We start from the raw sequence: 18,273 nt of genomic DNA on the forward strand, positions 1-18,273 counted from the left end.
GAGCCGCGCCGGCAGTGCGGGGCGGCCGCTGCAGCGCGCCCGGCGCCGCGGGGAGGCGGGAGGAGGAGGAGCAGCGCCGCCGCCTGCCCGGCTGGCCCAGCGCCCCCAAACCCGGCCTTTGTGGGCAGCGCGGCTCGCCGCCCCCCCTCCGCCACGGCCCGGCCGTCCCCCTCAGCGCCCCCGCGGTGCTGCTCGCCGCCGCCCCCGGGGCGCTGGGTGGGGTGAGCCCGGTGGGATCCTCTCGTCCCCCGCCACGGCGCAGTTAGCACAGCCTGTAAGCACCTGCCCGAGTCTGGTCCCGGTAAAAGTTGCCGAAGCTACATTTATCAACCGAGTTTTAGGTTTGAAAGAGCCGTTCGGCAGTTCCCGTTACAGCGAACCCTCCGAGTGCCGGTGCTAACGCAAAGAGATCTCTTAGTTTGCTGCTTACGTGAAGATCTCGCCCTCGTCCTTCCCACCCGTTAGGGAATTAAGGTTACTTCGTGCTTGTATGTCAAAAAGTGTTTTGCAAACATCCCCGGGATGGCGGTCCGAAGCAGCCCACCCCGCGCCGCAGGAGGGACGCGCAGGGTGTAGTTGCCCCAGGTGGAAGATGAAGATATTCCCTGTATTTCATTGACTCGCCCGCCACGGAAACGTTCCCATGAATGGACCGACAGCAATTTAACAACCAAATAAATAAAACGTGTTACAGCAATTAAAATTGTTGGGTCGTGATCTTAAAAGGGGCATAGTAGTCATAGCTCTCTTAGAAGTTAATAGGATTTGGGCATGTTAAACCCTTTTCAAGATGAAATCTCTAATTAACTCTAAGGGCCCCATCACGGCGTATCTGTTTTTTACTGTGGGTAAGTAGTTCCTCCAACAGGAACGGATCCACTTTAAGCAGGCAGCGCTGTTCTCCATGCTCTTGCAAGACTCTGATAGGAGGAAACATTTTGCAACCGAAGATTTGTTTATTAATTATCCATAATCTCATTGTAAATTGTTTCCAGCCCAGGTAGTGCATATATAGAGAGTTCATGTCTGCAGTGTTCTTTGTTTATAGAATGTAATTTATCACCCACGCTAAATTATATTGTCTCAGTTTCCTGATCAGATGACTCCCCCAAAAACTAACACAAAAAGGAACATCCTAGGAAAACAGTAAACTTCCATAAAGAATCTCCAGAGGTCGAGTCATCTGCGCTAAAATTTGAGAACCTGCTGCAATTTGTAAGCATATTCCTGAACAATTAATGAAAATATATTCTTCCGGTTTGCCCTTCAGGACACCTTTATAATTGTCCTTCTAGAATGATACATTAATGAGGCTTTTCTTCATGGTTAGTTTGGCACATGTTGCTTTTATGCTTGGATTCATTAACCAAATAGGAGCAGCTTTGTAGTCTGTATGAAGTGATTAGGGTTTTGCAGGAGCCAGCTGAACGCACATGCGCATAGTGTCGCTGTCGCCCATGGGACCACTCACGTTTGGAGGATGGGGACTAACACTACTGAACTATGCTTGACGTGGAGGGCTGGCGGCTGGCAGCTGGCTTTTTCCATCCACTGGATACTCAAGCTGGGTCACAATCCCATTTTTAGGAGGCTATGTGGCAGCTTCAGGAGAAATATGCACCTCCTGTAACTCCTCTTTGCCATGCCTCCTCTGGGGGTGCAGGTGCAACAACAGTTTCCCCCCAGAAACAAAGGAAGACCTAGGAGGCAGAGACTGCAAAGCCACCGCTTTGTCCTACGTGCAAAGCAAAGCATAAAGGTGTGATTCGGTTACACGATACTGCAGTCAGCACGTTTGCAGAAGGCTGAGTGTGCTTTTTAGCCCGTGCAGCTCTTGGTGTCTTCAGTGAAATCTAAAGTGGCTTCAGCTCTTCTCAGACTACTCCTGTTTTTTTGTTTTGTGAACAGCATCAGAACTGTAATGATTTGCTGGGGGCAAATGTGATGCTGCCTCCAGCAGCACCCCACAAACAGTAATTTTCTCTTCAAAATTACTTTCCCCTCACTCACACAACTCACTTTGCTGGCTGCCTCATGTTGGTACACAAAAGAAGAAGTCTGTCCTTACCCCAGAGTGGGGTAGATGCCTGAAACATGATGAGATGTTTCTTCACGTGTAAGAGAAAGGAGTCAGCTCAGCTTCATTTCTTACTCCCAGCCGCACAGCACAGGTGAAAGTTTGGAAAGTTCAGGTCAACAGGTACCCTTACAATTCATGTCTTTCTTACATCTATAAATGCATATATCTTTATGTGCATATACAAAGAAATCTGTACACATTTTTTACTTCTTTATTAGTAGCCAAAATTATATCCTGTATTTTTTTTAAGCTAAGACCCAATCCTGCTGTCCAGGACAATTAACCACCCTCATGTAAATATTCTAGCTTTGGGGAAGAAACAGCTTTTTGCAGACATAAGTCCCACAGAAATAAAATATAGACCATTTGTTTCAGCCTCCTCTAAACATCCACACCAAACAAGAAAAGTCCAGCTCTAAGAACTGTCTCTGGCAGTGGCATACTCCCTTGGACTGGCAGGTAACAAATTCTCTGAGAGGCAGCTTTCTTCTAATTTAGATTCATTTCCCACACAGTAGAAAACAGAGGATCCATCCTTCTGGTAAAGCGTATCATATATTCAGACCTACAAGAATCTACAGACGAGTCTATTTCATTTCATTTGCTTCTTCACTTCTGAGGACTCAAATCCATCCAATTCTTTTCCCAGCAGCCAAGTGAACCACTGTTGCCAACTCTTCCATGAAAGTCTCAGAGCCTGGATTCTTTTTTTCCTTTTTTTTTAAATTTATTTTGTGCCTAAGGAATTGAAGTGCTGGCTAAAACAATGCTTTTTAACAGGCCAACCTCCTCAAAATTGCTTGAATAAGATTGGCCCCAATGACATCCTGTGGCTACAAACCACACACCAATTTATGTACTCAATACATAGAGATTAATTTTCATTGATGCTTTATTATATAATAATCATTAAGCCCATAAACAAGATGGGTTAAAAACAACACTGTTCATTTTTCACTAGGCCCTGCATCAATCTGATCATCTCAAGATCATACATCGTATTTCCTCTAATCAGTGTAGCTGTTTGGCAGTTTCCAACATCAGCCAGATTTTTCTTGGTGTAGCCTGATGAAGACCAAGCACAGTACACAAGCGAGGGCTTTGCAGTCTCTCATCTGATGTTACAATATGCTCTGTATATCTGCTAAAAACAGCATGCAGCTTTTTTTGTGCATGGACACCAGCTTGAAGCTATTCAAAATGCTGTAAGAGACAGGCCTGACTTCACTTAAGCCAGTGTTTGAAATTTATCAAAAGAGGTGCCAAGACAGATGGAGCTGGTAAGCCAGACCTGGGACACTTTGCATTAGGCAAACCGTATAGTGCCGGAAGTCAGAGATATTTCTAAGTCAAGCAGTCCAAGATGCTTTTAATAACAATACCTTGAACCTGAATCTCTTAACCAGCCTATAAAAGCTTTGGACACCATACATTAATAGCACATTATTTGCTTTTGTTTCTTCTTCTCCCTTCATACTTTCTCTCCAAGCATTTCTCTCTTTCCAAGGGGACGTTCGCTCAGATTAGGTTTATGTTATGTTCACCTACAGTTTACTCTCCCCAGGATTATTTTCCCCTCTTTCCCTCGACATGGAAACCTTCCATCTGTTACACTGATGCCTACATCGCTCCTTTCCCTCGCTGGCCACCTCTCGCCGCTTTACTCCAGCTCCCCAGGTTTCCCTCCCACCCCCAGGCCCCCCAGGCCCACCTCTCTCAGGCAGGCCTCGCCGGCGGCTCCGCTGGCCCCACGCCGACAGCACGGGTGGCAAGGCCACTGGGCCCAGGTGCGGCTCCAGGGAACTCCGGACAGTCCTTTGGTGTCTGAATGGCACCTGTGGGTCGTGATGAAAAGAATGAAGTGTGGAGGTGCTCTACAGAAACCTACACGTGAAGTATTTCTGAGATGCTCCCCACCGCCCACAGAACATATTCTAAACCCAAACAGGCTTAAATGTGTGTGTGGGTTATAAATCCTGCCTTGTTCCCCTAAAACGTCTCTTCTCCAAGCTCCACGTCCCTTTCACGGCCTCCTCTCTCCCGCCGGGTCTCCACACCTGACAGGGCGGTTTCTGGCCCTGCTTTCTGGGCTACCTGCTTGAGGTAGTTAATGGCGACCCTCAAGCCTCCTCGAGAAATAAGACCTTGCAATTAGAAAAAGGGACGGCCAAAGGACCCACTGTGATGAGGTGTATATACACCGCCCTGGCCGTAAATAGGGTTTAACGCAGCACCTCTGGCGGTGGAGGTAGAGTCTTGGCTCGGGGAGGGGGGGGCGGAACGGGACGGAGGCGGAACGGGACCGGCGCCGCACGTTGCCGGGGAGCGCTCGGCTGCGTGGCGCCGCCCGGAGCGGAGTCGCGTTACACCGGGGAGCGCATGGAGCCGGCGGCCGGCCCGGCAGAGGGGGGCTGCGGCTCGGCGGGGGGAACCTCCGCCGGCGGGCGGGAGTCGGGGGGCCAGGGGGACTGGGCGGGGGGGGCTGGCGGCAACTGGATGGCGACTCACCCCACGGTAGGCCTGTGCGCGGGGCGGGGGAGCGCGGCGCTCGGGCGCTGAGGGGCGGGGAGGGGGCGACTGTTAGAGCCCACCCCGCTGAGTGAGGCGGGGAGCCCTCGGTCGCTCGGGTCTCGCTTTCCCGCCCGTGCCCCTTGCCCCGGCCCCTGACAGGATTTCCCCCCACCGCGGCTTTGAGGAGCATCTCGGGTCGGGGGCGCACGTAGGTGACCGGGGGCACCCCGAGGCCGAGGGTCCGGTCGGGCGGGTTCCCCCCTCTCCCGAAGGGAGGCTGGAGGAGGAGATTTTAATACAACGGGTTTCGTTATGTTGGGTCTGTTGCGGGGACTCGCCTGCCGTGCCGTGAGGAGAGCCGGTGGGGTTGTTGGGGAATGGCGGCTTTAGTCGGGGACGAGGTAGTAAATGCTGAAATCACAGCTGGAAAACGCAAGCGTCTTAAACTGACTCCATCTTAATTTTTAGCATACTGAAAACGAGGAGGTATTTAATTTGGCCGTCATCTTATGTTGATGTACTGCAGCAAAAATAGGTAAAATTCATAGCCCTTCTCCACAAAGCTAGATCTGTTCCAGAAATAGTTGTGATTCCTCATTTATTTGTTTATTTGGCTTGCTTTCTTAAGCGCCGAAATAGGGGGAATGTGGAAAAGAAAGGTCTTAAGATACAGTCAGAAAACAAGTTCTACTTTTTAATTGCCAGCTGGTCCTTAAAACTGGTTTCAGGCTTCAGTGGCTTAGATAGCTGTACAGATTCTGGGTTTGGTCTGTGTATTCTTAATATAACTTCTGCTTTCCTTCACCAACGTTACTTTTTGGGTTTCAGTTCACAGAAATGATGTCTCTTGATATATCTGACAGTGCTCAAATCTATGCTGCTTTTGTGGTATACCTGGACCTCTTAGAAGGTAATTCAATGAAGTGACTGGGTAGACATCCCAGCAAATGTATTTGCCTTTAGGTGCTATTAAAGTTTGCACTAGCAAGACCTTTCCTACAAAGGTCCTTGGTGTTCTTTTTGAAACATAATGCAGTGACGGTTACCTAAGAAACAGATGGTATTTTGGTGCTGAAGATTTCTATCCTGTGCCTACCTGGTGCCTTTACGAAGATGAGGGCCCATTTTGTCCAGCAGTTACGGGTGCAGGTGTTCCAGGGCAAAGACACTTGGCATGGAAAAAAAAGCAAAAGAGGAGTAGGGGAATGAAAAGGAGCATAGAAAGGTGAAGTTACAAGTTCAGTTGGTTGTGCTGGTAATAGAGTCCTCATTTGTAAATTAATGTCAAAGTTACTGATTACCATTTAGCAAATGGCTGATGTGTGCTGGCCTGATTAGGATATTGTTTTTTGTCAAGGGCAGGATTGCTGTAGGAAAGAAGATAATTTGTAAGTCTGGTGGCAATCATTATGACAAATGCAGTGTAGTCTTTCGCTGTCTTGTAAGAGTGGGGCAGAGTTATGTGATATATAAACTTCTGCCTGCGGTTCTCCCACGTTGGCTTTGTTGAAAAGGGACTGTGTGTAGGCAAGCAGCCAGCCTAATAAAAATACTTCAGTTTCTCTTGGAGGCTGGTGGTTCTCAAGATCAGGGAAGGGAGGGATTTTACAGGTCAGAAAGCACCGTGTCTGTTATTGTAACACCTCTGAAGAAAATGCCTTGATAGGCTTTAAGAGAAGGCCCCTGTAGTTCTGCAGCAGAAACTTTTAGTCTTATCCCTTCAAGCAGAAGGGAAGAACTTTATGTTATCAATAATCAAGGTTTTAGCACCTGCTTCTTCACAGTTTAGGGTGCTGACAAAGTTCAAATTTGGATTACCCTTTTATGCTGCAGGTGACAGAGATGGTTTTTGTCATCTTTTTGCCTTTTTGAAACAAAGCTTTGTCAGGCAGATCCCTATTCATCATCAATCAGTGTAGCTCTGGACTCAGCAGTCTAGTACCGCTCCTGTGGGTTTCTTTAACAGGATTGTTTTTCAGAAGGGGAGCTTGACAGTTGAATGGGGTAGTTGTCTCTTATGGGAAATCTCCTGTGAGGAGAGGGAGAAAAAACAGAACCTTAGATGTTAACTTATATACCAAATTTGATATCTGAATGATTAAAACTTCTGTTTTGTGTTCTGGTCCTTATAATTGATGATGAATCTTTCTAGGGAGAAACTGGCATGAAGTGAAGCACGTCGGAGTAGCAGAACTGCAACTTGTATGTTTACATGCACGTGAAAGAGAACAGGACAGTCTCCAAGTGATGGTGCCGGTACCTGTGCACATATCTTTAAGCCACGAGAGGTGAGGATGTGGTCAGTGTTTGGCCCGTGTCACCAATAAGATAGAATGAAGAACAGATATATTTAACAGGCTGCTGATGCCTTGGTCAAGAGGGGAAGGGGGAGGAGACAAAGCAGTATCAGAGGAAAGCAATATCTCAGCCTGTGAACAGAGTTATTTTGGGTGCTGCAAATGTACATGCAAAGTTGAGAGTCCTTTAATTTTCTAAGCTGCATCAGCCTCTGCTTCTCCCTTTCTGAAAGTGGTAGGCCTTTGTCAGCTTCCCACAACAACTGACGCCTCCTGCTGATAAACACTTCATATTGTTTAGAAGTTGCTTATGCTCTAGGAGATAACAATTGTTATCAAAGTATATGTTTGAGAGACAAGTTTAGAATACAAGACCTTCACAGCTTATGTTTTGAACATTCTTGTGCTGCTTTTTTGTAGTCTGGGAAATCTAGCAATAGATTTGTGTCACTGGGCTTTAAAGTACCTAAGGGGGAAGAAAGCCCCTTAGACCTGTCTAAGAATAAACTTTTTTTTTCGTTGTCGACTCTATGGATAAGCCTGGTGTGTTTGGTTTCATTTCCTCTTTGTTTTGAAAGTATAATTTGGCTACTTTCAACCAGAAATTCCTCTTGCTTATCTGGAGTCTAATGTCTAACTGTCCCTTGAGCTGTGATTTTTTACTTACTTGCCTTACACATGCAAGACTAAGTAATTCTCAAGCGGAGGACAACACAGCTATGACTTGGTGATACTACAGATATTTACAGCCTAGAGAAATTCCACTTCAGTGATTTTACAGTATATTTTAACTGGCCCTTAGAGCAGCCTCAAACACACAGTATTATTTACTCTCTGATGATGTCTGCCTTCTCTTGGTGGTATTTGCTGTTCTTTCCTGTGGTGTATCTGAAGACCTGAACTATTTCAGCTGCATCATATGGTAGTACATTTTTTCCGTTTCTTCTGTTCCTACTCTTGCTAGGAGTGTGTGCTCAGGGCTAGCTTTACAGATCTTGCCAGTCTTTGCTGTTTCCTCTTGCTCTGCGGGCAGCAGCCTGACACAGTAGCAGGTAGCTAATGAATTGCACTTAGCAGACGTGTGCGTGCGTGTGATCTAGGAATGATGTTTTAGGCATGCTAGGGATTTTGCCTTTTTTTTTGTTTTGTTTTGTTTTAGAAATGACAGATCAGTCTTTTGCAAACAGACTTCCATCTTGATTCTGCTATGTGTTTTTCTAAGAGCATATTTGTGAGGGGGAAGAAAATGACTTGCTAGATATTGATGGATTTGAGTACTATCTACGTGCTGAAAAGATCTTCCATTTGCAAATATTGGCAAATCACTCTTGTGGGCTTGGTCATATGGAGAAGTAGGGTGTGATCTCCACAACAGAGGAAAGCTGCAGAGAGGTCTTGCAGGATGAAATGCTGAGTGTCATTCAGCCTCTCTGCAAGAAGCAGATCGCTGTATGTGTGTGAAAGGGACACACTGCTATTCACAGGTTCAAATAGATTTTAGGTGGGCAAAAGCGGCAGCAAATTAGGATATGGGATCTTTAAGAAATTATGCCTATGTGTTGAGGAGTTGTGCTTGTTTAATGTAGTAGGTTTCCACCTATGTGGGAAACTTTGATTCCTGACATTGGATCAATGCCAGCAAGTATGTTCTAATTGGCTTTTAATGATGGTGAGATATTGCACTGCATGTATGTCCTATCTTTTACTGTTTCATTGGAGCTTTTCATTTGGAGCCTCTGAACTTGTTTGTACTGTGGTGATACTGTTTGCTCTGCTTCTGGCACCAGTGTGGATGGAATCCATTACTGGAAGGGTGTGTGTTAGAGAAGCAAAGAGTGAATGCATCACATTGATTAAAAGTACAGTTTGTGACTGGGTTTTGCTACAGAGCAACTACATAGAGCGTATTGTCACTAAAATGAGCTGAATACTGGGCTGTAATGCTGGATGAGTCCTTTAAAGCCTGTACGTGCTTGATACCCATAGATGTTGTCAGGCAGGAAGATCGTATATGCTTGTATTTTGTTATTGAATGTGTATGTGCATATACATGCTTGGCGTTTCATTGGCAGTCACCACTGATTGGAGGGGCCTGGTCAGTCTTTGTAGAGAAAGGACAGCATCAACTCCTTGGCTCCTTTGTTGGAACAGTAGGCAAAAAACAGGGGGTATAGACAATAACTGTAGCTCAAAGTTACGTAGCACAGAGGGAGGCCATTAAAAAGGCATCCTACAGAAGGAGTTGGAAAGTGTATTGCAGTACTACTGCCTCTTTGTTCTGTCAGTGATGAATATTTTGTTGTGATTGTTGATAGTAAGAGGCTTGTTAGGTATGTGATCTCTTAAATTATGTTTTCTCACTTGACTTACCAAGCTGTAGGTAGACAGGAAAGCTTTTGTACTTAGCTACTTTGCTGTTTTGTTCAAAGCAATGCTTTGGGTTTTTGTGTTACCTGCTAAAGGTAGAGGAAGAGGTATGAGTACAAGTAAATGCAGTTCAATGTTGAAAGTAAGCCATTGGAGGGGGTTGGGAAGGTGAAAAAGTTCTGTCCTCATTGCTGGGCCTGGAAATGTGCTAACTGCAAAAGCAACTAGCAAATGGCAGCATTTATGGGCAGCATTTCCCTGCTTAACCAGTAAGGCCTGGGTAGGGGCTGCAGGGGTGGTTTTCCTCTCAAAGCCACTTCAGCCAAGCTCTGCCTTCCCAGGTGTGTCATGAAGATTCCTGCTTGGCTGACACTGAGAGGACTGTATCCTTAAAAGGCTGTAGTAAAGTTGCTGTGGAAATTACCGACAAGACACCTAAGCAAATAATAAATCTGAGTGCCCTAAAAAAAAAAAATCCACTCAATGTTTTTTAGCCTATTATAAGATTTCATCATGTCCAGTTTATGCATGACAGTTAACTGCTTAAGGCAAATGCTGTTCTGCTTGCTAAGCTTACTGTCCACTTCTACAAACAGCTTGATGGAAGCTGATCATCCTGCCCTGCCAGTGTAAGGCTGCACAGTAACTCACTGAATCGCAAAATTACAGGGTCTGGAGCAAAGTGACTACCAATGCAAATGGTAGTCTCATACAATCTGAGAAGTGGCTTTATGCTGTGCATGCATGCTCTTAAAATGAAGATTGCTGGCTCTTCTGAGAGTGAAGACCTGGAGAATAAGATGCAACTTATGTCTGTCTTGGACCACTCTCTCAACCACACACAGCTGGCTGAGGTTTGGAGAACCTTGTGTTTGTATGCCTTTGAATTTAGCAGTGGTTCATGCTTGCAGGAGGAATTCATAGGTCCATTGGCTGGGAGTGTTTGCCATTCACTACTGCAGACGACACCTTTGTGCACACCAAGTACCTAATTGTCAGCACATTCCAGAATTGTGGCTCCCCAGAGAGGGTGAAGCAGTTAAATACAGGTAATCATGCTTCAGAGCTGGCAGAAATGACTAGCATAAACCAAGCTCAGCAAGTGTAGGAGAACTCACAGTGTTGACAGCTGGATTTTCTAGATAGTGTTGAAAGCCTTGATCCTTCCAAGGACCAGGGAGTTAGATGCTGGATCTAATGGAATTACATGCTGTCTGTCCTAGACAAATAACATTGTCTAAGCAAAATGTTACTAATAGACTGTCAGATTAAATGATATGTCACTGCCCTGTTTGCTTTTTGTGTGCAAGTGTTGGAAATGAAGGATGAAGTCAGTTGCATGAGGTTATGGAGACTGCAAAGTTTGGTTTAGGCTAAGAGGGGAAGGGTTATTCTGTTAAAATGGTAACTTAATTTTGGAAAAAGAATACATAAATATTTCATTTTAAAGCTGATAAGCATACTTAGAAGCAAATCTGAGGACTGGAAGCAATTTATCCTCTTCTAAATCTGTAGTTTGTGAAATAGATCTTCCTCTAATCTGAAGTGGTTTTGCTTATAAGAAGCACTGCTATTTTAAATGCACTGGAAGTGTGACATGCTCCTTATCTTGCATCCTCTTCACAGTTTTGTCAGTAGCTCTTCTGCTATAAGCATTATTTCAGTTTACTCATACAGTAAATCACACATTGAAAATGTAACTAATGGCTTCTAGATGCAAACTCATTATTAGTAGTTTAAAAGTGATTGATGTGGCTCATACGGCTGAGTTGATTATGCAGTACTATGATTGAATGTCTTATAGTTGGTGTATCTTGTAGAACTTTGCTGAATTCTGATTCCTCCCTCTTGCATGATTTGTCTTGTTTCCTTTTTCAACTTCCACGGAAAAAATGACTTTATATTCCTTGGGGTTTCAATTCCTTTTCCTGACCAGTAAGCCATGTGGTGTTTTCTTTGTGGTTTGGTTGTTTGGGGTTTTTTTGTTTGTTTTTGTTTTTTTTTTCCATTACAAACCCATGAGTTTCTTCTAGCATCCCATGTTCCTGTAGTTTGGAAACAAATCCCAAGAAATAGAGGTGTCCATTTACACCTTCTTCCACCACCACCACCTGCTTCTTCCCATATATTTCAAGGCACTAGGTTAATCTAGCTGCAGGGCAGGCAGCAATGTCTGGAGCAGCATTCCTGATGGTGAGCCATGCTGCCCTGTTTTTGTAGTGCTGGCTAAATTCAAGGTATTGTGCTTTACAGGAGTTTTCCTCTGCCTTGGTTCTCTTGTCATGGGGCCTATCTGAACAAGTCTGGTACAATGGTGCACTCCAATGCACAGAGTAATGATCTCTGTGTAGCGGTACAGAGACCAACTTGTGTTGACTCTCCAGCCCTGCCTTGCATGGAGGCGAGGGAGCTGTTTGGGCTGGCCAAGCCTGCAATGAATTATTCATCCAAGTATAAAGGGCAGATTGAAAGCCCTTGGCTTTTATGGTAGGGAAGGCAGTAGTTCCATTTCAGCTCAATGGAGCACTATGCAACCTCCATAAAACCACTCTGAGCTCTCAGTGTTTCCGCTGCTTCTCAGAGGTACTTGCATGGGATATATCACTGAAATACTCTTTTGTTCAACACAAAACTGTCTGTCCATGTTATCTTTCCTTTATGATTCTGTTCTCTTTTAGTTTTTGGACAGTCAGTTAAAACCTCAAGCCACAGTTGCCTGAAGTTCACCAGTCATTTGCCTTTTTCTTTCTGTGAAGCAAAAAGGGCAATGTTATTTTGTTAGGAGCAGACCATTAGGAAAGATGGTACAGATTTCTGATGTGTTGAAGGCCTACCTAGTATGAAAAGTGTTTTGTTAATAAAAAATCAAGATGGGGGAAAGATGGAAAATTTCCCTCTTTTCTTTTGTATGGATTTTTTTGTTTTGTATTTACACTATTAATTGCAACAGCAATAGAAGACCAGGTAAGTTCACTGTTGCCTTTTAGTTTGAAGGCAGCAGTAAAGGCAAATGCAGGATGACGTTCATAGTGCTGTTACCTTAGCTGCAGTGGTCCTTGCATGATGTTAAGTAAGTTAAACCTGCTCTTATGACTAATTCTTTGTAGAAAAAAGCAACCTCTGCTGACTGTGGTTTGTAGGTATCTAGAAAGCCTTTTCTAAAGCCCTTTTTCTGATGCAAAGGGCTTTAGAAATAGCAGGTATTTGATTTTGTATAAGAGTGTCTTCTTCAGTGTTTGAGATGAAATCCTTTTCATCTCCTGCAATGTGAGGTGAATGTGAGCTTCCTTCCTAGGTGGACTCTGAGGGCTTTGTCCTACTTGCATTTGTCTTGGTGGGAGCAGATCCTAGCTTGCAGCAAATGTGCAGATGCCATGAGTTTTTAGAGATGGGTTTTCAAGCTCTTCTGAAAACTTTGGCCTGTATGATCTGCAACAGAGGAGAATTCTTACTAAAAAAAATATTTGGTCATATTCTATTTATGGGACTTAAATAAAACTTTCTAGTGTTTCTTGTAGTGTCTGTATTCCCCTAGCTTACGTATGTTATTTTTTTTTCACAGTGCCTTTGTTTGAGGTGTACCTTTTTTGTGCAGGAAAACCTAAAGCTTCAGTGTTGCCTAACATTCAATGGCTTTTCTTCATGGCGGGGAGGAGAGAACGGAAAGGAGCGGTTGCAGGATATTTTAACTCATAGACTTCTCACTGTGCATGCAGCAGCACACACACTTGATTGTTCTGTGTGCTTTCTTGGGGCTCTAGATGCCTTTTATTTTTTACCAGGTAGTCATCAGCATAAATCCTGAGAAGGCTGCATGTGTAGGGTTGATTGTCCCCAATCTTCCTAGGCAGGCTGAGGCTGTGGAAGAACAAGTCTAAGGCAATGAACAACGCAGAGCCTGTGGATGAACATCTACTAAGGTGACTGAGTGTTGTGTTGTATAGTGTCCTTCAGGAGATGACAAAGTGAAATGGTGCATTCTTCCAACATAGGCTTTACTTGAGACTGTAGTGAAAACATGCTAAGCTTTTATTCAGACACTGGAAAACACTGTTAACTGTTTCTCAGCTGCACCTTTTCTCATGTTAAGTCTCTGCATTCTGCTTAAAACTTCATGTCTAGCCAGTGGAGTGGGCATACCTGAACACCTGTTGAAAAGGAGGATCCAGGTAGAGCCAGCCCATGCCAGATGCTTAACACCACACCTTCTGTGGACTTCATGCTGTTGGACCATGACGTGTAAAGGCTGTGGCACCAAAACCAGAGTCATTGTGGACCCTTTGGTATCAATGGGAACAATGTTTGCAGGATGTGTCCTAACACAGTTGTGATTCATGAGGAAAAGGCTGGTCAGGATGCTGGTGAATGAAGGTTATCAAGACTGTTGGTGGAGTATGCCAAAGTACTGGATGTATTGAAATTCTTTGTCCCAGAGGCTTCTAACATTTGACACTTTCAGAAACATTAAATCCACTTTTACTTAAGCAAAAGCCAGCTTTTATAATTGACATCACTGGTATGGTGTAGCAGATGGTCATTAAGGAGCTTATCTGTAACCATTAACTTAGTAAATGAAGTCAGCTAGCTCTGTTGGGGGAAGGTGTTAACATACGGTTTTCTTGTTTAGGACTTTGTTTTAGTCATTGAATGCAGCTGTTGTGTGAGATGAGCAACCTAGAGGGCTGTATGTCTTGAAATAAAGGCTTCTTGCCTTGTTTAGGAGGTCAAACATGTATTCCTAAGAATTTCAGAAGGCCAAGAACACTTCTTGCTTTTTTTTTTTCATAGACAGTGTCAGAAACATCAAAAGGATTAAAAAAACTATACACTTCCTGCAATATTTCATCTTTCTGTTCATGGCACGTAGCAAGCGCAGTAGAATCAGCACAAATCCAGATGTTATCTGACTCCCTTCTTTGAAATGTCCGCTGCTGCAGAGAAACTTTGTGAACATGCTGGATGCAGAGGCTAACAGTGATGCCTTCAGGGGAGGAGAGGAAACACAGGCGTCTGATACAGACTTCCTGAATTCTGAAGCTTATTCTTTTAAAAGATACCCTCTCACTAATCTGCAGATGTGCTGCATTGCATTATGGCTAGTCATGGTATGCATGAATGAGAGCTCTTGTTTTGGGGCTGCCTGTGTTGAGAACACTGGGAAGATGAGAATCTTGCATTTGCAGTTGTAATTTTTTACGGTGATAGAGGCTGATTCCCCATGTGCAGTGGAAGGCATTGTGCTCTGAGGACAGCAGTGTCAGCAGATAATCCTGAGGCAATGGCATGTCTTTGTGCTCTTTACATAAAGCCTGAAACTCAGTCTCCTGAAAGTAAGACAGGGACATGAAGATATGTCATTAATCTGTTGTCAGGACCTGACCATTTTGGGGATCATGGTGCATCGTCTAAGTGCTAAATGAGGGGAAATAAAGGTTCAGATGTCTGTGCTTGACAGTATAAGAAGAAATCATGAGTGATGGGAAATCTAGATCTAATGCCTCACTGTTACATCCATCTCCCTAATAGACTAGGAAGAGAAATGGTGACAGTTACTGAAGAAAATATGAAGGAGCTTCTTCCCTGGCTGACAGGTGACTGTAGGCCACTGCCTGAATCTGCGTTCAGATATGGGACTGTCCACACTCAACACAAGTTTGGTTGCTTTGGGTCCCAAAATAGCTCTCCTGGGTAGCTGTACCCTTTTATTTGGCTTTTTATTGCTATTTCTATTTCACTTTCCCGGGAGAGAAAGAAATTAATATCCACTGCTTCATAAAAGCCATGGGTAGTTCTCTCCTCACTGGGTCTCTGCCAGCAGCCTGGACTTACCATTGACAACTTAGAGCTTCCTCCAGACACGAACTACCAGCATGTGACAAGTGGATTCTTGCTCTGTGCATGTGTAGCATGTCTGGAAGGACATCTGGAACCCTTTCCCAGGCTCTTGTCACCTGCCAGAGCTATGGCAAGACATTGTGATGGTGGAGGTACCCCTAAAGGGGGGCTGGAAACAGTGACAAGAGCAGAAGGTGCCCAGCATCAGCACAGAGGTACAGTGCTTCACTGGTGTGCCTTAGACATTCAGCTCGTTTGTCCTTGCTTACTGCAGTCCTGGTGCCTGCTTGTACACCTGTGATTCACTCGGTACTTACTGGTGCAACTGCAGCAGGCACGTGACCCTCCTCACTAGGTAGTGCTTTCACTGGAAGGCCGTGCTGTATTTGAGGCATTACTCATAGTGGGATGCATTTCTTTTTTGTTGCAGAGCACCTCCATCCATGAATTGGCTACAGCTTTGGAAGGCAGGGTTGTGTTTACGCTCTCCTTAATACACACGGTGCGGTTAGTGTTCCCACAGCAAGGCCCTGAGCCTAAGGCACCTGCCAAGAAAATGTGCAGACCCAAGCAGTGGTGAGGTGGCGGGAGCAGAGAAGTTAATGTCACGTTGCTTGAAATATGACTCTTTTGCAGGTGTCTCTCTTCTACCGGTGGCCAATACAGTATCTCTTTGCTTATTTGTTCTCTTATTATGAAGTGTGCTGATTGTAGGAGGACCTGAATATGGCTTTTCACAGCCTTAGTATCTCTGTTGCATGAAATGACTAACTATATTGAATTGCCTCGCCTTGCATTACATATGGGCCAGTAGTGAAATCAAAAGAAAAGGCACTACTGAATTTAGCCAAGTTGGATTATGAACAGTTCAGAACACAGATGGATACTTAAGAGGGTCACGGGCTTAATAGCATAGCCGTTCCAGGCTGCTGCTTATTCTCTGCCACTTTCCATTTGGCTTTTATTAAGGGATCAAAGAGGTTTGGAAGGAAGATGATGATTAAAGTTTGAAAGCTGATGCATTTAGAAAGAGCCTTCTTTTCAACTACAGTGCCCAGCTTCAGAAATGCATGTTTTCTGGTGAATGAGGTCTCGGGGGCACATGAAGCAAGGGGCAATTTTTCTCACTGCGTAGCTGACCTCTCCCAAGAGTGTAACCTGTCCTGGCAATCCCAGATGAGCCCTCTTGCACCTGACCTTTAGGTGAAGGAGAAGGCTCCCTGTGGAAATGCTTGCTGTGGGGAGTGTTACTGTTCTGCCCCTGGGCACTGCGCTCCTTCAGTACTTGCTCCCCAGTCGGAACAGTAATGTAAGGACTCCAGGAATCAGTGTTGTCCTCAGCTCTGAACTGAACAGTAACTGGCATGTTATTCTTAAAATAAGCTGAACAGGAAAAATTGCATAACTTTGTCTTGAATTTTTAAGGAAGACATTTGTGCTGTCTTGAAGAAGAACATTAGTCTTGTGGCTTCTAGTCTAGACAGGGAGGTAGAGAAACCTGTCTTGGGTTCCTGCATCTTCCACAGTCTGGCAGAGAACTGTAGCACAGAGACTGGAAGACTTATCTCTACAAATGGAACAAGTCTTAATTATTTTATTCTCTAATTGAACACCATGTGTTATTCAATTTGATATATTTTTTTTAAAATCTCATGAAAATAAGGCCGTTAAAGATTGTCATGTTATGATTGTGGTCGTTGAAGGATGGTTGAGGCATGTGCACTGTAGTATACCTAAGCAAAGCTTAGAAGCATGTGTGGAGCCATTTCCAGCAGAGATGTATGTAACTGAGTGTATTTTTATAAGATTCTTTGTTACTTGATTTTGTTGCTTGATTATACGACTTTGGATTTTTATTAGAACAGATATTGCACTTTCTTTAGTGAAGACAAATTTGGAGAATAAAACCAGGGTGAATAAAAATAGCAATGGTGCACTTCTACCTTTGTGCCATCGTTAGGTGGTTGTGGACTCCTTTCTAACCGCTTGTTTCCTCTTCTAGGATAAGAGAAATTATGAAGAAAGCATCTCTCCCACAAGATGATCCCGACACCCCGCTGTCAGTTACCTTGGCCATAGTTGAGTCAGATTCCACAGTAGTGTACTATAAAATGACTGATGGCTTTGTAATACCAGATCCTCCTGATGATACTGAAGATGTGGACGATAAACAGTGGAGAAAGAAAAGAAAGAAGCTTTTCAAATGATTAAGACAAACAGACTTTTCTTGAACTACTGCCCTCAAACCTAAGCAAATCCAGGAACTTATGTATGTAAATAAGTAGTGTGCTAAAGTCTGCCTTCTGCATATCAAGCATCTGTTCAGGGAGAACAGAGGCTTGTGCTGCTGCAGTGTAATGAAACGCCATTTAAAGTATGAAGTGGGTCATGCTTTGAGACCGATTGCTCCTGACTAATAAATACACTCGTGAGATGTTTCCAAAGCTAGTCTCTCCTTTATATCTCTGTTCAGGTACATAACAGAATAAACGCATCTTTACCCATATTGTAAATATTGGTTAAAGGTAAATCTTACGGGTTTCTGGCAGGAGTACTAAGTTAAGGGTTTTGTAGTTTACAGTGTCTTTGTCTTAACACTGTCACAAGTACTCATGCTAATTCCCAGGTTACACTTCTGAACACTTACTTTCTTTCCCCTGCTTTTGGAGAAAAGACTTTTCCACAGAAATACCTTATTTTAAATTTTTCTCTGTGGAGGGAAAACCGACTATTGCAATACCAGAGGCTAGTAGAACAAAGCGTAGACTAGAAAAGATGGCTCTCTGGGTCTGCCTGAAGAACCTATGAACAGAGGGCAGCCCTTCACGTGGAGGTAGGTTATGACTGGATCAACACCTGGAAGCGTTGACCTGGGGTAGTGTTACCCACATAGCTGAACGCACACCATGCTAAAGGTCACGATCCAGAAACACCACCTGGTGCTTGTTCCACATACAGTGTTGCACAACTGTCTAAGAATCGAAGGTACCTTGTGTTCACATTCCAGTGCGATGAAATTGTCTAAGTGGTGACCTGCCCTATCCTTGGGCTTCCTGTCTGAAGTAGCTTCAACGTGCTTTTAGTGCTTCACTGTGATGTTAGTGCTTAAAGCTCTCTGAATTGGAGCATGACAACAGGGCATGTTTTTATCTGTCACCAAAGTATGTCACCTTCTGTGCTATG

At 44.3% G+C, this 18,273-nt stretch overlaps 1 protein-coding gene across 2 annotated transcripts; it reads left to right on the top strand.

Annotated features, from left to right (window-relative positions):
- Positions 1-4,510: 4,510 nt before the first annotated feature.
- TSEN15 (tRNA splicing endonuclease subunit 15) lies at positions 4,511-17,557 on the top strand. 2 transcript variants are annotated; one of them, XM_075038680.1, is made up of 5 exons: positions 4,543-4,594; positions 5,060-5,126; positions 5,420-5,501; positions 6,744-6,879; positions 17,093-17,557. In XM_075038680.1, the coding sequence occupies exons 3-5, from the start codon at positions 5,429-5,431 to the stop codon at positions 17,295-17,297; spliced, it is 414 nt and encodes a 137-aa protein (XP_074894781.1). In that variant the 5' UTR covers positions 4,543-4,594; positions 5,060-5,126; positions 5,420-5,428; the 3' UTR covers positions 17,298-17,557. The 2 variants fall into 2 exon arrangements, with proteins under 2 accessions (XP_074894780.1, XP_074894781.1); XM_075038679.1 differs by lacking the exon at positions 5,060-5,126 and having other exon boundaries at positions 4,511-4,594.
- Positions 17,558-18,273: the final 716 nt, after the last annotated feature.

Source organism: Buteo buteo, chromosome 10, assembly GCF_964188355.1.
Source record: "Buteo buteo chromosome 10, bButBut1.hap1.1, whole genome shotgun sequence".
Taxonomy (NCBI): domain Eukaryota; kingdom Metazoa; phylum Chordata; class Aves; order Accipitriformes; family Accipitridae; genus Buteo; species Buteo buteo.

What these genes read in the sequence shown, in the direction of transcription:
- TSEN15 (XM_075038679.1), top strand. An exon ending in ATACCTGGACCTCTTAGAAG is followed by an intron (nt 5,502 to 6,743) that starts GTAATTCAATGA and finishes GAATCTTTCTAG; the next exon opens with GGAGAAACTGGCATGAAGTG. An exon ending in ATATCTTTAAGCCACGAGAG is followed by an intron (nt 6,880 to 17,092) that starts GTGAGGATGTGG and finishes TTCCTCTTCTAG; the next exon opens with GATAAGAGAAATTATGAAGA.